The following is an 18,168-nucleotide window of genomic DNA, read 5'->3' on the forward strand; positions in this document are numbered from 1 at the left end:
CTACTGGAACCGCACCAAGGAGCTGGGGCTGCACCTCTGTCCGCAGGGCGCGCACATGCCCGTGCTCACCGCCAGGTTCCCACTGCAGGGGGCGCTGCACGCACTGCCGGTCACAGGCCGGGAGCCAGACACGCAGAGATCCCCGCAGACGACCCCGCCTCGGGAGCTGCTGACACCTGCAGGAGAACAGGGCTTAGTCCCCCCCCACACCCCTGCAAGGTCGTCCCCAGGGGCCCCTGCCTACTGGAGAGCGCCCCCTTCTCTTACTCAGATCTCCTTCCCTCCATTTCTATTCCTGCCTTCCCCCCAGACATCCTCATGCCTCCTCTCTCCTTCCCCTTCCTGCACTCAGGCCTCAAGAATCCTTGATAAACTCTTCTCCAAGGTCCTCCCTATAGGCAAAAATAGCTATTTAACTTATCATAAATAGTAATTTAACTTATAATCATTCACTGCCACCCACCTCCTGCCTTTCAGGGTTTCAAAGATGGCCTGTGGTGGCCTCCTATATTTGCAAATAAAATTGTATTGGAACTAAGCCATATGTACTCATTAGGTATTGCTTATGGCCAAGGCTTTCACATTACAGTGACGAAGTCGAGTAGTTGAGACAGAGGCTAGATGGTTCACAGTCCTGAAATATTAGCAATCTGGACCTCCTCCCCGCCAGGAACTCAAGCCCTTATTTCAGAACCCACAGTACGGATGACTTACAGACATTCACAGCACCAATGCCCTCACACAACCTTGGAGGGAGAGCAAAGAGACAAAAATTAGCTGGGGAGAGCAATCCTTGCAAATCCCCTCCTCCACATAGGCTTGATGCAAATAACATGCAAATGACACTCAAATATGCTCCTTGCTCATGCAGTTTCTGGGAGACTGAAGAGATGCTCTTCCCACAGATGTGGGCCTCACCTCTGCTCCTCGCCCTCCAGCAGCCGCCTGTAGGTGGCGATCTCGATGTCCAGGCCCAGCTTGGAGTTCATCACCTCCTGGTACTCCTTGACCAGGCAGGCCATGTCCTGCTTGGCCTTCTGCAGGGCGGCCTCCAGCTCCGCAAGCTTGCAGCGGGCATCGCTCAGAGCCGTCTCGCCCTGCTGTTCCGACTGGGTCACTGCGGCCTCCAGCTTGGTGTTCTGGGGACCCAGAGGAAAACAAGGTAGGTTATGGTTCCAGGTTCCTCTGTCCATTTCCTGGAACACCCCAAGAGCAGACCTCTCCCTTTCATCAGCTGAGTCTCCCCCAGGGACCACAACCAGGGACGCTGGTCATGCAGATGGCCTGGAGCATGAATGGTGAGATCCATTGGGGACACACATGCCTGTGTGACCTGGGGAGGCCCCGGGTGACCCTTACCTGGCACTTGGCATTCTCAACCTCGGCCGTCAGCCTCTGGATCATGCGGTTGAGCTCGTTGATCTCCTCCTTGGTGCGGCGCAGGGTCTCCCCGTGCCGGATCACCGTGGCCTTCATCTCCTCACACTGGGGGGAAGCAGAGATGCTCCTGAGGCTCAGGACATGTTATCCCACAGAGCCCCACAACTTGCACATCTGCCACCCTGTCCTGACAGCTGCCTGTCCTTCTCTTGTCCATTCCACCTAGACAAAGACGAGAGCCCTTTTAGCCTCCCTCCTGCTGGGATCCTGGGAAGAGGGAGCTGGGCCCCTCACCTTGCTGCGGTACCAGGACTCTGCTTCAGCCCGGCTGCGGCTGGCGATGTCGTCGTACTGAGCCTTGATCTCGGCCACAATGCAGTCCATGTTCAGGTCCCGGCTGTTGTCCATCTTAACGATGACCGAGGTGTCTGAGATGTGGGCATGGAGAACGCGGATCTCCTGTAGACCATGGGGGGTGAGAAGACAGAAGGATCTTATTTACACCCTAGCCTTACACACCAGTGTGGATCCAATCTTCTCAGCCCTTCCTTGGTCTCCAGCCCCTGCTCCCACCATAGCCTCATGGACTGCAGCCCCAGCCCAAATCCCTGGCCAACTCCAGTTCTAGGCCAAGGCCCCCACTTCCAGGCTGGCTGCCAGGTTTCTGCCTGGACCACAGCCTCTCACCTCCTCATACAGGCGCCGCAGGAAGTCAATCTCCTCAGTCAGGGCTTCCGCGTTGGCCTCCAGGTCTGACTTGCGGAGGTAGGCGCAGTCCACATCCTAAAGGGGAGAGGGGGCCACAGGTGTCTGTTTGGGAAGGCCACACAGAGCTCTTGCCACCCAGAGAGCACCCACTGGGCTGGGAAAACTCCCTGGAAACCCTCCTTATGCCTGATATCCTAGAACTGGTGGGGTTCTTTATACAGTGAGAAAGGTCAGGAGCAGGTTTGGGTAAGGGAGGGGGACTGTGAGGTTTCCAGGCACTTCCTCTGGTACCTACACAATGATCCCTCCAGAACCCACACCTTGCCCTATCACTGAAACTTAGGGTCTGGTATAAAATGGGTCCATTCTAATGGTACCCCAGCCCTCTCTGCCCTGACACCTCAGGGAAAGAAAACTAGGTCTGTGGTCAAAAGAAGTCTCAGGGATCAATTCTGCCCCTTCCAAACCAGGGCAACTCTGGACAAAAGCCTTGACCTCAGTGCCTCAGTTTCCTCACAGTAATTCCTGCCTTCCTCCTCTGGAGGTGGTGGGAAGGACCTGGGGGTCTGCGTGATGGCATTTGTGGTAGATCAAGTGTAAGGAGTGAGGAACAACAGCACTGCTCAGGCCAGCGTCTCTGCTGTCGGGGGCCTGAGGATGTGGCTGTCCCCTAGCACTCATGGGCTCTTTCACTCACCATAGTTAGGAACGTGCGCTCTCTGGCAGGCCCAGGGCAGAACGGGTGGGAAGCCATAGGCCAGATGGGAGTTATCTCGGATGGGATGGACGAGGAGAGTGCCCTGCTTGAAGCAGGCAGTGTACTGTGCTGCTGGGGGCCTCCCTGGGAGGACTGGGGCCTTTGGGGGTGGGGAGAGAAAATAAGGGCGGGGTTGCTCTATGTGCTTCTGGGGAAGTCGCTCAGCCTCTCTGAATTGAAGATCGTTCCCTCCTGCCTCTGCCCTGCTTTCCGAGTCGGGGGATGAGTATTCCAGGGTCACTCACCTTCTTCAGGGCCACAAATTCATTCTCAGCGGTGGCCCTTAGTGCCACCTCTTCTTCGTATCTGGAGATAAAGGGCACAAGGTTCAGTGGCTAGACTTTTAATACGCTGGGATTTGAAGAGACAAAAAGAGAATGGAGGCCCAGACAAACACAGTCCAGGAACTGGATCATTGGGAGGAAGTCATAGAATCAAAAATCGCTGGACCAGAAGGGAACTTGTCCATCCCTTTCTTGTGGGAGCTCCATCCAACCTGTCACCCAGGGGACTTCCGGTTTCAGGGACTCTCTTTCCTGATGTGGGTGGTGGGTGTGTGGAGGTGCCCTGTACATTTTTGTAGATCTTCTGTTTCTGGACTGTAACTCCCTGGGGTGGGGGCAGGAACCTCATAGGAGTTCTGGTGCCCCTCGTCCCTCCCCCATCCCACCTCAGGTCCTAGCACAGCACCTGGGACCTAGAGTAGATGTCAATAAACGTTCGATGAATTAATGAAACAGATACATAAGGACGAGGTAGCTGGAGCAGCTTCCGCTCTCTCCAGTGTGTAAACAAACGCCCAGAGCATTTGTCCCCACAGGCTTCCTGTCCCTGTCTTCTTCCTATTGGGAAGTTCCTCTTGTGGTCTAACCCAAATCTATCCTGCTTGGGCTTAATCCCCCTTCGTTTCTTGAGACTACCCTGCGGGCTGCACTCACTTCTTCTTGTAGCCCTCCATCACCTCCTGCACGTGGTTGAGCTCCGAGGCCAGCCTCCCGCTGTCGGCCTCCACACATTCGGCCTCCCGCCTCAGAGTCTCGATGTAGCCCTCGAACAGTGGCTCCAGGTTGCTCTCGCAGCACTTGCGGTTCTGGTAGAACTGCCACTTGGTCTCCAGCAGCTTGTTCTGCTGCTCCAGGAAGCGCACCTGGAGTGCAAATGGGAAAAAAGTCTGTGGGAGAAGCTAGTATCCCCAGACCCTCCTTGGGGAGCAGGGGGAGTCAAGCCAGAATTAGCAGCGAGCTGTGCAGAGGAAAGGGGTGGACAGCAGGGTTCCTGCTGTGCTCTCTTGGCCTGACAAGGCGCCGGGAGAATTCTTGTTTAGGCCCGAGTGAGGGTCAGTTCAGGTGGGCCTGGATGGGCTGAGGGAGAAACTGAGGGTCATATGGGCCATGCTGGGTTACTGTTGGGCTGGGGAGGTAGTGACAACCACGGAAGGCTTCCTGGAAGAAAGGAATGTAAGCAGGGTTGGGAAGGACAGAGGAGGATGAAAGTCTTTTACTATGAGCTCTCCTGGGGCAGGGCCTATATGGTTCATTTATTTCTGTTCCCCATACTCAGGCTGAGGTTGCTGAGCACTTGTTTGTGTGGAAGTTCAAGGTGGGAAGGGCTACCTAACTGGGGTGGTTAGAGAGGGCAGGCTCTCAGCAAGGAAGATGGCTGGGGCCCGAGGAAGTCGGGGGGAGGGGGAGGGGGAGGTACGGTCTTAGGTGGCCTAAACTCCTGTGTGGGATGCTCATTCTTTTCTGTAGGCCAGGCAGCTGATGCGAATGGGGAAAATGGGGAGGGTGAAGACTGTGGGGAAGTGAAGCTTGCAGGCCTTTACTGGAAGTCATTCACACCGAAGACAGGCAATGGTGAACAAACACCGTGCAGGCCAGAGAAGATGCCAGCAAACAGGACGAGCCTCATCCCTCCTCCCCGCCCCCACCTCCAGTGTTTCATTGCTCTGACCTTTTAGCTGGAGTTGAGACATTACCTTGCTTTTTAGCCCTGGTATCCACCTGATGAGTATGGCTAGGAATTCCCTACTTTGAACTTCCAGAAATGGGGACCAGGGGACTGCTGATAATATATGGGTTCACTTCAGGGCGGGTCTTAGCTAATAGGGTTCATGCTGTGGTAGAGACTCTTGTGGCTGCCTTAGCCCCTCATCTCCAAGTCGTGGCCAGCTCACACACTGTGTGGCACCTAGTCCTGCTGGTGTAGAGAACACTGGGGCCAAGAGGGGGAGCCACTGCCCAGTGTCACACAGCAGATCAGGGAATAGACAGCATGTGGAGCCCAGATGGCCTGTTCCTGGGCCAGGACATTGTTCACGCTCCACTCCCTGGCTGCCTTTCCTGGTGTGAATGTCAGCACACTCGGGATGCAGAACCCGCTGAGATGGACCAGCTCCTCTGGAGGGGAGCACAGAGCTGTCCCCAAGCTTTGGACCCTCTGGCCCTGGAGCACCTGGAGAGCTGGAGAGAACGTGGGCTTGGAGTCCACCCTTGGTGGGCAAGCCCCCTGCCCTGTACCCCTGTCTCCCTTATCTTCTGTGTACTGAAAGGGTGAGTCTGCTGGCAGTGATTCTCAAATATGAAACACTTGCAGGCTGACTCCAGGATTTGCCATCCCCTTGTACGATTTTACTCACGATTTATCTGTAAGTGGACTTGCTTAGCATTTACACTTAGATGGGGTTCAAGGGATAACTTTATATTACCACCATAGTTGTAAAACCAGTATCACTAGGCATACATAAAAGCAAGTCATAAAACATTAAATTCGAGCTGAAACTGTTGTCCTAGGCAGCTCTGAACCTGAGGCTTGCTCTCTTTATTACAAGTGGAAGAACAGCCAGTATTAGAGAGATACTGAAGACTATTAGCCTCTAATGAGATTTAATCTTAAGGAAACAAGCATGAGAAGAGATGAATTTTCCCATCTGGTGTTTCAATGTTATTTAATGCTTTAATGTACCACGTACAATATGAGCAGCTCCCATTCCCCATTTCTAGAGACTGGCCTGGGAATTCCAAGGTTCTCCCAGGACTTCCACGTTCACCAAGAATGTGAGCAAAAACATCCCCCTTGTCTGTGGAGACCCTGCCTGTCTGGACAAAGGCTGTATATAATACTCGTTTGATCAAATCAGGAGCTGCTGCCCTATACTCATCTCTCTGTCTGTCTGTACCCTGGATGTGTGCCCATGTCCTCCATCAGACTAGGAGTTCACCTGGGCCACATCCCTCCTGCCTCTGACTCTACCCTCAGTGCCCCAGCTTGAGTCTGAGCATAGGTGGGGTTCAGGAAGGGTGTGATCAAGGACACCCACCTTGTCGATGAAGGCTGCAAATCTGCTGTTGAGGCACTTGATCTGCTCCTTCTCCTCATGCTTCACGCACTGTGCATTGGGGTCGATCTCCAGGTTGAGAGGCGTGAGGAGGCTCTCGCTGACAGACACCGTGGTGATGCAGGGTGGGCTGGGTCCACACACGCCTCCGGAGCGGTAGCCGAAGCTGTGGCCACAGGAGCCAGCGCGGAAGCCCCCGCAGACACTGCGGCTACCGAAGCCCCCAGTGAAGCCGCGGTAGCAGGAGACTCCGCGGTAGGGGGCGGCCGTGATGCAGCAGCGGCCTGGCCTGGGTCCGCAGGCCGAGGCGCAGCTGAAGGCGCGGACCCTGCAGGGGGCGCCAAGGCGGGAGGAGAGGCAGGACATGATTGTGGCGGCGGCGGGTGGCTGGAGCCCAGGGCCCGCGCGGCGCCTTATATCGCGGCCCACCGGCCCGGCGGGAGCGCGCGGCCAACGCGTTTACGAGCTTGGAGGTCGGCTCTCGCCCTCGTCGAGGAGGGAATCAAAGCGGGCCGGGCGGCCTCCATAAAACGGCTTCACATCCCGCCTGCGCTTTATGGGGCCCAGAAACGCCCGGTCACGTTTGCGGGCCGTGCGCCCCGGACTCCAGGCACCCATCTGCGCCCCTTATCGGGGGGGACTCGGCCTGGGCGGCGCTGGAACAGCGGCTCTGTCTTCGGGCCGGCCCCCCGGGCACAGCCGGTGCCGCTTGGTTCCCAGCCGGGCGCCGCCGCCCTGCAGGCCCAGCAGCCTTGGTCTCTTGAGCACCCCTGCATGGCTTCGGTTGCGCGCGCGCGCGTGTGTCCAACGGGAGGGGTCTGGGAAGTCGGATCTGCAGATTCTTGTCTTGACCTTGGACGAGTGAATAACCTGAGCCTCAATTTCCTCATGTGCAAAGTAGGAATAATAAATAGTAACCATCTGCGAGCTGTTCGCAGGACCTAATGACATAATGGATAGGAAAGCATTTAGGACCCTGCCTAGCACTTAGTAAGAGCTCCATAAATGTTTATTTATTTGTTTGTTCTATTTATTCTACTACTGTTAATTTGCCATTCATCCTGTTTCCCTTTGGGCAGGAACTTTCTCTTCTCTCTTTCTCAGAGCTCATAGCTTCTCTCCTTGTGTCTTGCCCCCATCCCCCAGTCCCTTAAATTGCTTCTTGTACCCCTCTCCTGCATCAATCCAGTGCCTATAGTGTGTGAGGGCTCTATAATGCATTATCTTATCTTTACCCCCAGGGCGTCCTTCGCAGGTCAGAGTTATTGTGCCCATTTACCTGACTGGAAAGGTGAGCTCAGAGTGGTTCAATGACTTGTTTAAGGTCAGACACAGAAAGCTCTATAGAGGAGGGGATTCAGAATCTGAAAGGAGGCTCTCAGCCCTCTCCCACACTGGCCTCTCTGAAGGTCTGAGTCTTTGGGGGCTTGGTGGGGGTGGAGGTGTCGGGGGGTAGGGGTGAGGGGGTTGAGTTCTCCTGGGCAGGAGTCCAGACTGTTGGGCTTTGGGCTCTTAGAACAATAGGCCCAATCCAAAGCCTTCCCCTCCACTGGTGCTTGGTCATGGCCACCAACTCTAGAAGGCCATGATCCATTATAATGGAAGTTAATTATATGTCCAATTACGGACAGAGGAAACTAGAATGTGAACTCAGCAGGCAGCATTAAAGAAAAACATGCAAATCATCCTTAGCTTCCTTTGCTTTTAAATATAAGTTGTTATTATGCAAAGGGTAATTAAATCCTGGAACTCCAGAAGTCATCATGGCCACCTCTGCTGGGCATCCTATTTCTGGTGAGTGCCCCTCGGTCCCCTCTGCTGTCTTTCCCAACACTCTGGTGGACTTGAATGCCTTTGGTCTAGCCTTGACTTCTCAGGGGCTTCATCCCAACCTCAGTGCTGTCCTCTGTGGAAGGTGAAGTCCAAGGCCGAGGTGTCTTGTGCTCCCACGCCCAGCTTTAGCTAGGGTGGCCCATGGTGGGACTGATGGCTTCAGTAGAAGGCATTCCTACTCCAGTGTTCTGCAGGGAACAGTAGTAAGTATTGGAGACGTCTTCCTGTGGTGTCTCCCTCCCTAGAGGAAATGGAGTTACCTTGAAGCATGGATGACTTAAATTAGATTTTCGGAGGCCCTTATGTAATGCTTGTTGGGACCTCTTTCTGGGTTTTGGTGGGTGGATGGAGCTGACTCTTCTGAGAATGTCTCCAGAGGGAGCCCTTTGAAGGAGACTGTCTAGAGAGTGTGGCCCTGAACTTGTGGTTTAGCTGGGGGAGACACTGTATTGGGTGGGGAGTGAGAAATCTTAAAGGGACCCCGGGAAGGGGTGGAGGTGAACGGGCAGGCTGTGGGTTTTGGGTATCTGGATATTTGGAATCCTTCCATCCCCACATCCACAAACTTCATGGGTCCTGTGGCATGAAGCAGCTGAGCAAATACCTTTTTGGTTGTGTGGTTGACTTTGCCGTGTCTTGGTAGGAGTATACACAGTCTCCTTCTCGTCCGGCCAAGGGTCAACTAAATGGGTTGCCTTGGAAACCTGTCCTCTGAAGCCTTGCCCACGGATCCCCTGGAATGTTTTTCCCCCTCAAAGCTTCCAGGGTCCCCTGAAAGAAACCGTCCCAACCCAGATTCCCTTCCCCTCTTGAATTATCTCACCAAGTGTGGAGTCCACAGGCTTTGGCTGACTTGGATTCTTTTGGGCAATGTCAGGCCCCCAACTGTGGAAGAAATGCTGCCAAGGCCTCAGAGTTGCCTGAGTGTAGGATTTTCTAAAGCCCCATCTCGACGATATTACCCCGAAAAAGAGGAAAATGGCTGTGATATCCCTCAAGCCCATAAAGGTGACAACATGGTCACTCTACTGGGTGAGGCAGGTGGACCCAGATGTGTGGGTTTCTAAAAGGGAGGGGCAGTGAAGGAGTGGTCAGAATCCTCTTCTTCCTCTGGCTTTATCTCTTCTAGCCTGGCTCACCATAGCCTGTGGATCAGCTTGGATTAGCGCCCCAATGGAGTCCTCAAATCCAGCTCCCGTAGGACCGCTCAAAGATACAGTTCAGGCTGCACATTCCACGGTCCCTGGGCCAGTCACCTTGCTGTGTCACACCTAACCAAGTGCAGGAGGGGCTGGAGGGCTACAAGAAGGGAGTTGGTGGGGGAAGGTCTGTTTTCTTGGAAGGGTTTACGTGATATGACAAATGGAAGCCACCGAACCGAATGGCCTTGGAAACTTCTTCCTTCGTTAACCCACTTTGTGTTTTTATCAGCATTAGAGGCAGTGACAGGCAGACCCAGGAAAGGAAGAGAAGCTGAAATACCAGCTAAGAGCCTTTCCATGGCATTATGACCTCAGGACAGGGGCCGTCTCCTGACTCATCCATCCATCCTCTGGACCTGTTCTGAGCACTCACTCTATTCCAGAAGTATGCCGGGTACTAGGGCTGAAAAGGCATGACCACCTCTGGTCTGCTGTTCACACTCAACGGCTCATGCTGTTAATTCCACCCACCGTCCCGGACCCAAGCTCAGGCGATCAGCTTATTATATTAGAGTAATAAAAAAAAAAAAAAAAGACCCAGGACCTTTAAAATGAGTCATGCTTATTTAAGGTAGAGAAATGTACTATTAGGGATGTGGGTGAGAGGGATCTTTCAGGCATCCTGGGGGAGGGGCAGAATAGGTCATGTTGGGGGTGGTCTTTCCTCCCTTGCATTACTAGCCAAATCTCTGAAAAATTCTCCTGTACCAAAGCTCTTTCCCTGTGGAAGTATGAAGAAGAGGTCACTTTGGGGATCATGGCAGAGAATGAGGTTGTCAGAATCAAGGAAGTGAGTGGCTTGCCTGTGGCCGCCCTCAGGGGCACCCAGTACTCTCTCCTTCGGTTAATACGCTCATATTTTATCTCCGCCTATGGAAGGGCATTTTCCTTCTCACACCCCAGGAGATCCACAGGGCAGGAATTCTCTGCATCTTCCTCTACAGAGAGGCCCAGAGAGATAAAAGAACTCCCCAAAGTCTCATACTACGTTTTGCTAGAGCAGAAGGGAGAGCTTAGTTCTCCATCCCTTGGCTTCTGGATCTATGCCTCCGACTTGCTTTGCAGGGCTGGGAATGGGATAAGAAAATTTCCAGGGTTGGACTGGGGAGATAGGGTCCCCTGGGAAATCTCTGCAACCACAAGGAACCACCTGAACACTGTTTCTAGGAGGGTAACTGCACCTATGTGCTCGAGGGAGAGCTGGAAGCCGATGCCCACGTGCTGGTGGAGGAGATGGAGTTCCCTCCCGAGCTCCATGTGTGACAGGTGAGCACTGGCAGGGGCCCATCATCCATCCCTGTTCACTCTATCCCAGGTCAGCCTTTGTACAGAGGAAACAGACAGAGGGGTCTCAGACATGAGGGTTTTGGATATGGTGGCTCTGTGATATGTGTGTGTCTGAAGGGGGAACGTGAGCTTCGTTCTACCTAGCTCTGGATGGTATAGGTGATGTGGGTGGCTGTTGGCCCCACAGGACAGGAGGGTCCTCCGCGTCCACATCTCGGACACCTCGGTCATCATCCAGATGAGTAACAGCCGGGACCTGAACATGGGCTGCACTGTTTCTGAGATCTAGGCCAACCATGATGACATTGCCAGATGCAGTCAGGCTGAGGCCGAGTCCTGGTAAGGAGAGGGGCGCAGGACACTTGTCTCCTAGACATGGCAGTGGGCAGAAAGCCAGGTGTATAATAACGAGGCCTCTTTTGTCAGGTATTATGATCTCTTGGACGGCAACAGGAGGGCAGACAGCTCTCAGGTTATAGTGGTTGGGCAGGACTGCCACGTATGGTCTCACAGGCTGAGCACTGTACAACCTGCCAATGGTCTGTGGTGTCTGGGTGGGTGAGAAACTGCATCCTGAGCCTCAGGAACATCTCTGCTTCCCCCACCCCCCACCCCCCCAGTGTAAGGAGATGAAGGCCACGGTGATCCGGCACGGGGAGACCCTGCGCCGCACCAAGGAGGAGATCAGCGAGCTCAACCGCATGATCCAGAGGCTGATGGCCGAGGTTGAGAATGCCAAGTGCCAGGTAAGGGTCACCCGGGGCCTCCCCAGGCCACGCAGGCAGTGTGTGTCCCCAGTGGATCTCACCATTCATGCTCCAGGCCATCTGCACGACCAGAGTCCCTGGTTGTAGTCCCTGGGGGAGACTCAGCTGACGAAAGGGAGAGGCCTGCTCTTGGGGTGCTCCCAGCTGGGGGAGGGCTCAGACAGGAAATGGACAGAGAGACCTGGGCCATAACCCACCTTGTTCTCCTCTGGGTCCCCAGAACACCAAGCTGGAGGCCGCAGTGACCCAGTCGGAACAGCAGGGCGAGACGGCTCTGAGCGATGCCCGCTGCAAGCTTGCGGAGCTGGAGGCCGCCCTGCAGAAGGCCAAGCAGGACATGGCCTGCCTGGTCAAGGAGTACCAGGAAGTGATGAACTCCAAGCTGGGCCTGGACATCGAGATCGCCACCTATGGCGGCTGCTGGAAGGTGAGGAGCACGGGTGGGCACAGCCCTCACCGCTGTGGCAGATTCACTGGGCCTGATGCACTGTTTTGCTCCAGGACTTCTCCATTGTCCATTTCTTTTGCTGCCATCTTGGAAACTTTTCAGGGCCCCTCCCAGCCCTGAGGAGAGGCTAAGGAGAAAAGTTTTAGCTGAGGTCCACCACCTGATTTATTTATTTATTCCTTACTATTCTTTCTTTCTTTCTCTCTCTCTCTTTCTTTCTTTCAGATATTATTTATTTAATTGTCAGAGAGAGAACGCACACAGGCAGGGGGAGCAGCAGGCAGAGGGAGAACCAGGCTCCCTGCTGAGCAGGGAGGCTGATGCAGGACTTGAATCCCAGGACCCTGGGACGGTAACCTGAACTGAAGGCAGGAGCTTAACCGACTAAACCACCCAGGTGTCCCACACCACCTGATTTCTAACACGCCTCTTGTATGATTTCGTTAAGGACAGCCGCTTGCTGGTAAACGTTTAAGAACCAGCTCTTGGGGGGAAGAAAATGCCCTTTTACAGTGCTTGCCAATTTCAGTGTGTAATCTCTTCTGTCCTGGCTGACTGCGGCTTCATGAAGGGTGGGCTAGAAATGTGCAAAATATTAGACAGTGGGAAGAACATTCTAGCTCTGAGGGTGGAGAGACCCAGGGAGAAGGGGTTTCCTTCTTTTCTTGTCCCACAGTGATGAAGAAGAAGCTGGATGGCAGGTCGTGAGTGGACCAGTTCCTCACCCCACGCCTGTTGACGTGCAAGTCTTACTTTCCCGTTGTTAGGAAGCTCACATTTTCTCCCTGTCCAAGCACACTTGTCCACATTCAAGATGTCACTAAACTGACGTTAGATGGACTAAACCAGGGGTTTCATCAGCTCGGTTGTCACCAGGCAGATCTTCTTGAAGTCAGTGGCAGAAGAATAGATTAAGAAGGGATTGAGATTAAACCACAAGGTGGACTCCCAGTAAAGCGTGGGAGTCTGGGGAACAGGCCACAGGGAAGCTTCTGTTGGCTTTCTTTATCATTGGTGACTAAGCAGGAGACATCCCATCCATCTGGGTGCCCTTGGCTGGTAGGGAGGGGTTCTAGGTGGTGGCGGCTGGCTGTTTGGGACCAGCTCCACACCCCCGCCAATGGTTTGGACTTCTTACTATCCCTGTGCTGGTGTGGTGTGAGCAGCTTTCGGCTGGATCTGTACGTGGGGACCTCTCAGTCATCCGTTCCTGTGGCATCAGGTGCTGTGGGATAGGAGATGTGACAGCAGCTCTAAAAAGTATCAAGCTGGCTGGGATTGATGGAACACCACGCTCCCAGCCCTCACACCCTCCCTGAGGACCCCAGTTGGCCCTCTACTCAACCCGCCATGGAAGTAGGGTATAACCTTTTGATCTCACCGTGGGCCATCTCCCATGCTGTCCACTTCTCATTTCTTGTTGTGTGGGACTCTCCCTCCTTGTCTCCTGTCTCCCTCAGGTCGAGGAAGGATATTGGGAGGAGAGGCACATGGTATGTTCTGTTGGAGGAATCTGGGCTGCCTGACTCCTGAAAAGGACTGTCCCTCAGCTCCCATCCTTCACCCTGACCCGCCTCTGAACTCTTGCTAATCCCTTCCTTTCCTAGGTCTTCCTTCCCTCCATGCTGTCGGTGCTTAAAGTCACATGGTTCCTGTCATGCTTTTGATCTTTCTGTACATTCTTTCTGTCCTGGAAAGGGTGGGTGGGATTTCTAGGAGGACATTCAATGTGCTAAGGTCATTTCAGCTATTTATTCAAGTGAGTGTCAAGGTTGGAGACACTGAGGAGGGGTGTTGTAATGGCTCAGGGCTCCAGAGGAATGCTCCAGTGTCAGAATATGTCTGGCCCAGTGTTGGCTTGTAGTGGGCCCTGAGAAATGTTAAGAGAATACATGAATTCATCTCTAAGGTTTCCAGTTTCCCACAGGACATCTCCACTTAAATGTTGCACTGATTTTTGGAATTCAAAATGCCTTGAAATCACCTCGTTGTTTCCCCCTGTACTGATGCTCACTTGTCAGCTTAGCCTCTTTCTACCAGTTCTTTCCAACACTCCAGCTTCAAACCCTTTGATACCATTTTCCCCACCCAAAGAGTCACAGAAATATACCTGTTTTTTCCTTTGAAAAATGCCACCAGGAACTTCTTTCCTTGCAAAATGTCAGACTAGGACCTCTGGAAAATCCTTTTGTCATTAGTCACTTACAGTTCTGAAAAATATACTTAAAAAATATATTTTAATGCACCATGGAGCTAGCAAGAAGGTATGACAAGTTAGAAAGAGGAACAAAATGGAAATTCCAGAATTGCCAAGTATAATCATTGAAATGAAAAGTTCAATGAATGGGCTTAATGAAAGATTGAAGATGTCAGGGGGTAGGGTCAGTATACTGAAGACAGATGAGTAGAAATTTTCCAATCTGAACAACAGAAAGAAAAGATCAAAGAAAAACTAACAGAGCCTTGGAGACCTGTGGGACAGAATCGGATAATCTATCATATGCATACTTGGGGTTCTAGAAGGAAAAGGGTGAGAATGATGTGGGAAAATATTTGAAGGAATACTCTTCATATTTGATCCAAGAACTCTTGTAGTGGCCAAGAAGACAACTGGCTGTTTAAAGCAAAAATAATGATATTGTTTATAACATTTGTAGAAGGAAAAGATCTGGCAATGATGACACAGATGATGGGAAGGTGGGCCAATGAATTACACTGTCATGAAGTATGGAGTAGCACAGTATTAATTCCAAATAGACTCTGATAATTAATTTATTTATTAAATTTATTAATAAATTTTTATTTATTAATTTATAATTAATTTATTATAAATAAAAATAAAACATTTAAAAATTTTTGTTTTTTAAAAAAGATTTTATTTATTTATTTGAGAGAGAGAAAGAGTGAGGAGAAAGAGAGAGAGCTCGAGTAGGGGGGAGGCAGAGGAGCAGAGGGAGAAGCAGGCTCCTTGCCCAGCAGGGAGCCTGATGCAGGGCTTATCCCAGGATTCTAGGATCATGAGTTAAAGGCAGACAGTTAACTGACTGAGTCATCTGGGTGACCCCAAAATAAGATATTTTAATAGAATAAATAATGTTAAGTATTTAAAAGTATTTGATTAACTCAAAAGCAAGCAGAAAGGAACAAAAGAAGAGGAGGACAATTGTCTCACCTGAGACAAATTAAGAAACAAAAAACAAGATGGCTGACTCAAATCCAATCACATAATAATTACATGAGGTGTTTATGTTAAAAACTAACCCCTCAAAACAGGAAGACAAACAATTCAGTGAAAATGGGCAAAAGATTTCAATCAACAGTCTACAAAAGAAGATGTATTAAGGGCCAAAGCCCCATGGGAGCTTGCTCATCATTATTAGTCATCAGGGAAATCTGCTATGAGAAAAATCCAGCAGCCATGAGAAGGCTAACATTTAAGAGACCAAGGATACTAACTGTGGAGCAGCTGGAGCATTCACGGAGAATGAAATGGTACAGTCACCTCAGCAAATGGTTTGGGAATTTCTTATCAAGTTAAACATATACTACCAAAGGACAAAGCAATTCCACTCTTGGATATTTGTTCAAAAGAAACGAAAGTAGGTTTACATAGAGACTAGTACATGAATCTCATAGGGGCTTCATTTAGAATAGCCCCCAATCGGAAACAACAGGTGGATGGACAAACAAAACTGAGATATTTTTATACAACAGAACATGACCCAGACATACAAAAGAATGACCTACTAATTCAAGAAATGACATGGATGAGCCTTAAAAACATTGTGCTGAGTGAAAAAGTCAGACACAAAAGAGCACATACTGAATGTTTGCTTCTATTCAAACGAAGTTCTAGAAGTGGCAATACGATCCTATGGTGATGGAAATTGGGTGAGTGGTTGTCGGGGGTGGGGTGGGGAGATGGGCTGCAAAGGGAGAACAGGGAACTTTCTGAGATGGTGGAAATGTTCTGTACATTCATTCAGTTGTGGTTAAATGGGGCATGCATTTTGTCAAAACATGTTGGACTATATGATATGTGTGCCTTTTATTGTGTGTATTTTTTATATCAATAAATTAATAATAGAATAGAATAAGAAATACTAATTATTTTTATTGATTATTTTATTATTAATAATTAATATTAATAGTTATTTCTCTAAATAATAAAGATTAATAAAATGACTTAAAAACCCAGTCTAACAAATATGTGAAAGATGTATATCTTTTTAAAATTTTTTTTATAATTTTTTTTTTTATAAACATATAATGTATTTTTAGCCCCAGGAGTACAGGTCTGTGAATCATCAGGCTTACACACTTCACAGCACTCACCATAGCACATACCCTCCCCAATGTCCATAACCCAACCACCCTTTCCCTATCCCCTCCCCCCGGCAACCCTCAGTTTGTTTTGTGAGATTAAGAGTCTCTTATGGTTTGTCTCCCTCCTGATCCCATCTTGTTTCATTTATTCTTTTCCTACCCCCCAATGCCCCCACGTTGCATCTCCACTTCCTCATATCAGGGAGATCATATGATAGTTGGAAAGATGTATATCTAAAGAAATATAAACATTATACTAAATGAAAGATAACAAAGAAGCTCTAACTAAATGAGGAGTTAGATCGCATTCATATTCAAAATTCAATTGACATATATTATATATAAAACATAGCATATATTATATACATATCAGGTATGTTTTATGTACAATATTTTAATTATAATATATAATATTGCATACACACATAGACACACACATATGTATAATATATAATATGTATAGCATATAAATAAGGATATGGTACAACATACATTATATATAAAACACATCATGTATTATAAACATATGTATTTTATGTATATAAAATACATAATATATGTCAATTTAGGGGCTATCTAGTTTGTTCCATTGATCATTTGTCTATTCTTTTGTGTATATATTATATAAATATATTAAATATGTTAAGTATATATAAATATAATATATGATGGGACACCTGGGTGGCTCAGTTGGTTGAGTGTCTGATTCTTTTTTTTTTTAAGATTTTATTTATTTGAGAGAGAGACAGAGTGAGAGAGAGAGCATGAGCAGGGGGAGGGGCAGAGGTAGAGGGAGAAGCAGCCTCCCCGCTGAGCAGAGAGCCTATGTGAGGCTCCATTCCCAGACTCCAACATCAAGACCTGAGTTAAAGGCAGATGCTTAACCCACTGAGCCACTCAGGCACCCTGAGTGTCTGACTCTTGACCTCAGCTCAGGTCTCGATCTCAGGGTCATGAGCCTGAGATTCATACATCATCATGTATGAATGTACAACTAACGTTATATGTAATATATAGTTATAGATATACTTTATATATCTATGTCTGTATCTTTGATATGCAACAGCAGTGACAGTGAAGATCAGTAGTAAAGGAGGGACTATGCATTGGTTATACGCATGGGAAAAAAATGGAACTGGAATCCTGCCTTCTATTATACACAAAATCAATTCCAAGTCAATTCAAATTATAAATGTCAAATGCAAGACTTTTAAAAGTTTTAGAAGAAAAAACTGGTGAATGTCTTTTTGACCTTGGTATAAGGAAGGGTTTTTTTTAAGTTTAAGTTCTTATTTCTTCATTTGAGAGGAAGAGCGAGAACACGAGAGCACAAGCAGGAGGGAGGAGGGAGAAGAAGACTCCCCACTGAGCAGGGTGCTGTCGTGGGGCTCAATCCCAGGACCCCAGGATCATGACCTGAGCGAAAGGCAGAGGCTCAATGGACTGAGCCACCCAGGCGCCCCTATAAGAAAGGATTTTTATGCAAGGCACACTGAATGCTTAATATGAAGGAAAAGGTGGGTAAAGTAGACATTAAAATTAAGAACTTTTATTCATCAAGTAGGGACAAGGTGAAAAGACAAGCCATAAACTTGAAGGTGATATTCATGATACATGTAAGTGACAAAGTATAATATATAGAAATAGAGATTTATATAGAAATATAAAAGTACTTAGAATCTAATAAAAATAAGGCAAACAACCCAAAAGAAAAATGGCAAAAGAAAAGGAAATCCATAGAGATAATAAACATTTAAAGAGATATTCAGCCTCGATAGGACTCTGAAAATGCAAAGCAAAACCAAAAATAAAACTGATTATATCCTTTCATTATTAAAAATTAAGACGTGTCAGAAAAGATATGAATCTGAAATCTGATCAAAGTCTAAATTGTTATTACAGCAGCTTTGGAAAATAATTTTTGTCTTGTATTATTGAACATTTGATCCAGAAACTGCAGTCCTAGACATGTAACACAGAGAAATCCTCACATATGCTCAACAGGGGACATTCAGAAAAATATTCATAGGACCATCTTTGTAAGAGAAAATAGAACAAAACAAAACAATAACAGAGTTACATAAAGTATTGTGTATTCACTTAATAAGATGCTATGAATCCTC

The 18,168-nt window shown here is 49.2% G+C and overlaps 2 protein-coding genes and 1 pseudogene across 2 annotated transcripts in view; 2 read left to right on the plus strand and 1 right to left on the minus strand.

The window, feature by feature from the left end:
* On the minus strand, nucleotides 1–6,548 carry LOC111157753 (keratin, type II cuticular Hb1-like). Its single transcript, XM_022519386.1, has 9 exons — nucleotides 6,165–6,548; nucleotides 3,784–3,992; nucleotides 3,091–3,151; nucleotides 2,068–2,163; nucleotides 1,675–1,839; nucleotides 1,360–1,485; nucleotides 919–1,139; nucleotides 715–746; nucleotides 1–176 (listed from the first exon to the last, which is right to left on the minus strand). Exons 1-9 carry the CDS (start codon nucleotides 6,546–6,548, stop codon nucleotides 1–3), a joined length of 1,470 nt encoding a protein of 489 aa, XP_022375094.1.
* A 2,445-nt stretch (nucleotides 6,549–8,993) lies between these two features.
* On the plus strand, nucleotides 8,994–11,754 carry LOC111157754 (annotated as a pseudogene).
* A 1,315-nt stretch (nucleotides 11,755–13,069) lies between these two features.
* LOC111157756 (keratin, type II cuticular Hb5-like) overlaps nucleotides 13,070–18,168 on the plus strand; it is a 12,089-nt gene continuing 6,990 nt past the window's right edge. The window contains exons 1-2 of the mRNA XM_022519388.1: nucleotides 13,070–13,075; nucleotides 13,180–13,212. Of these exons, the coding sequence (XP_022375096.1) occupies nucleotides 13,070–13,075; nucleotides 13,180–13,212 (39 nt within the window). The remainder of the gene's footprint in view (nucleotides 13,076–13,179; nucleotides 13,213–18,168) is intronic.

This window comes from Enhydra lutris, unplaced genomic scaffold (genome assembly GCF_002288905.1).
Source record: "Enhydra lutris kenyoni isolate GAN:26980312 unplaced genomic scaffold, ASM228890v2 scaffoldscaffold56, whole genome shotgun sequence".
Lineage (NCBI taxonomy): Eukaryota > Metazoa > Chordata > Mammalia > Carnivora > Mustelidae > Enhydra > Enhydra lutris.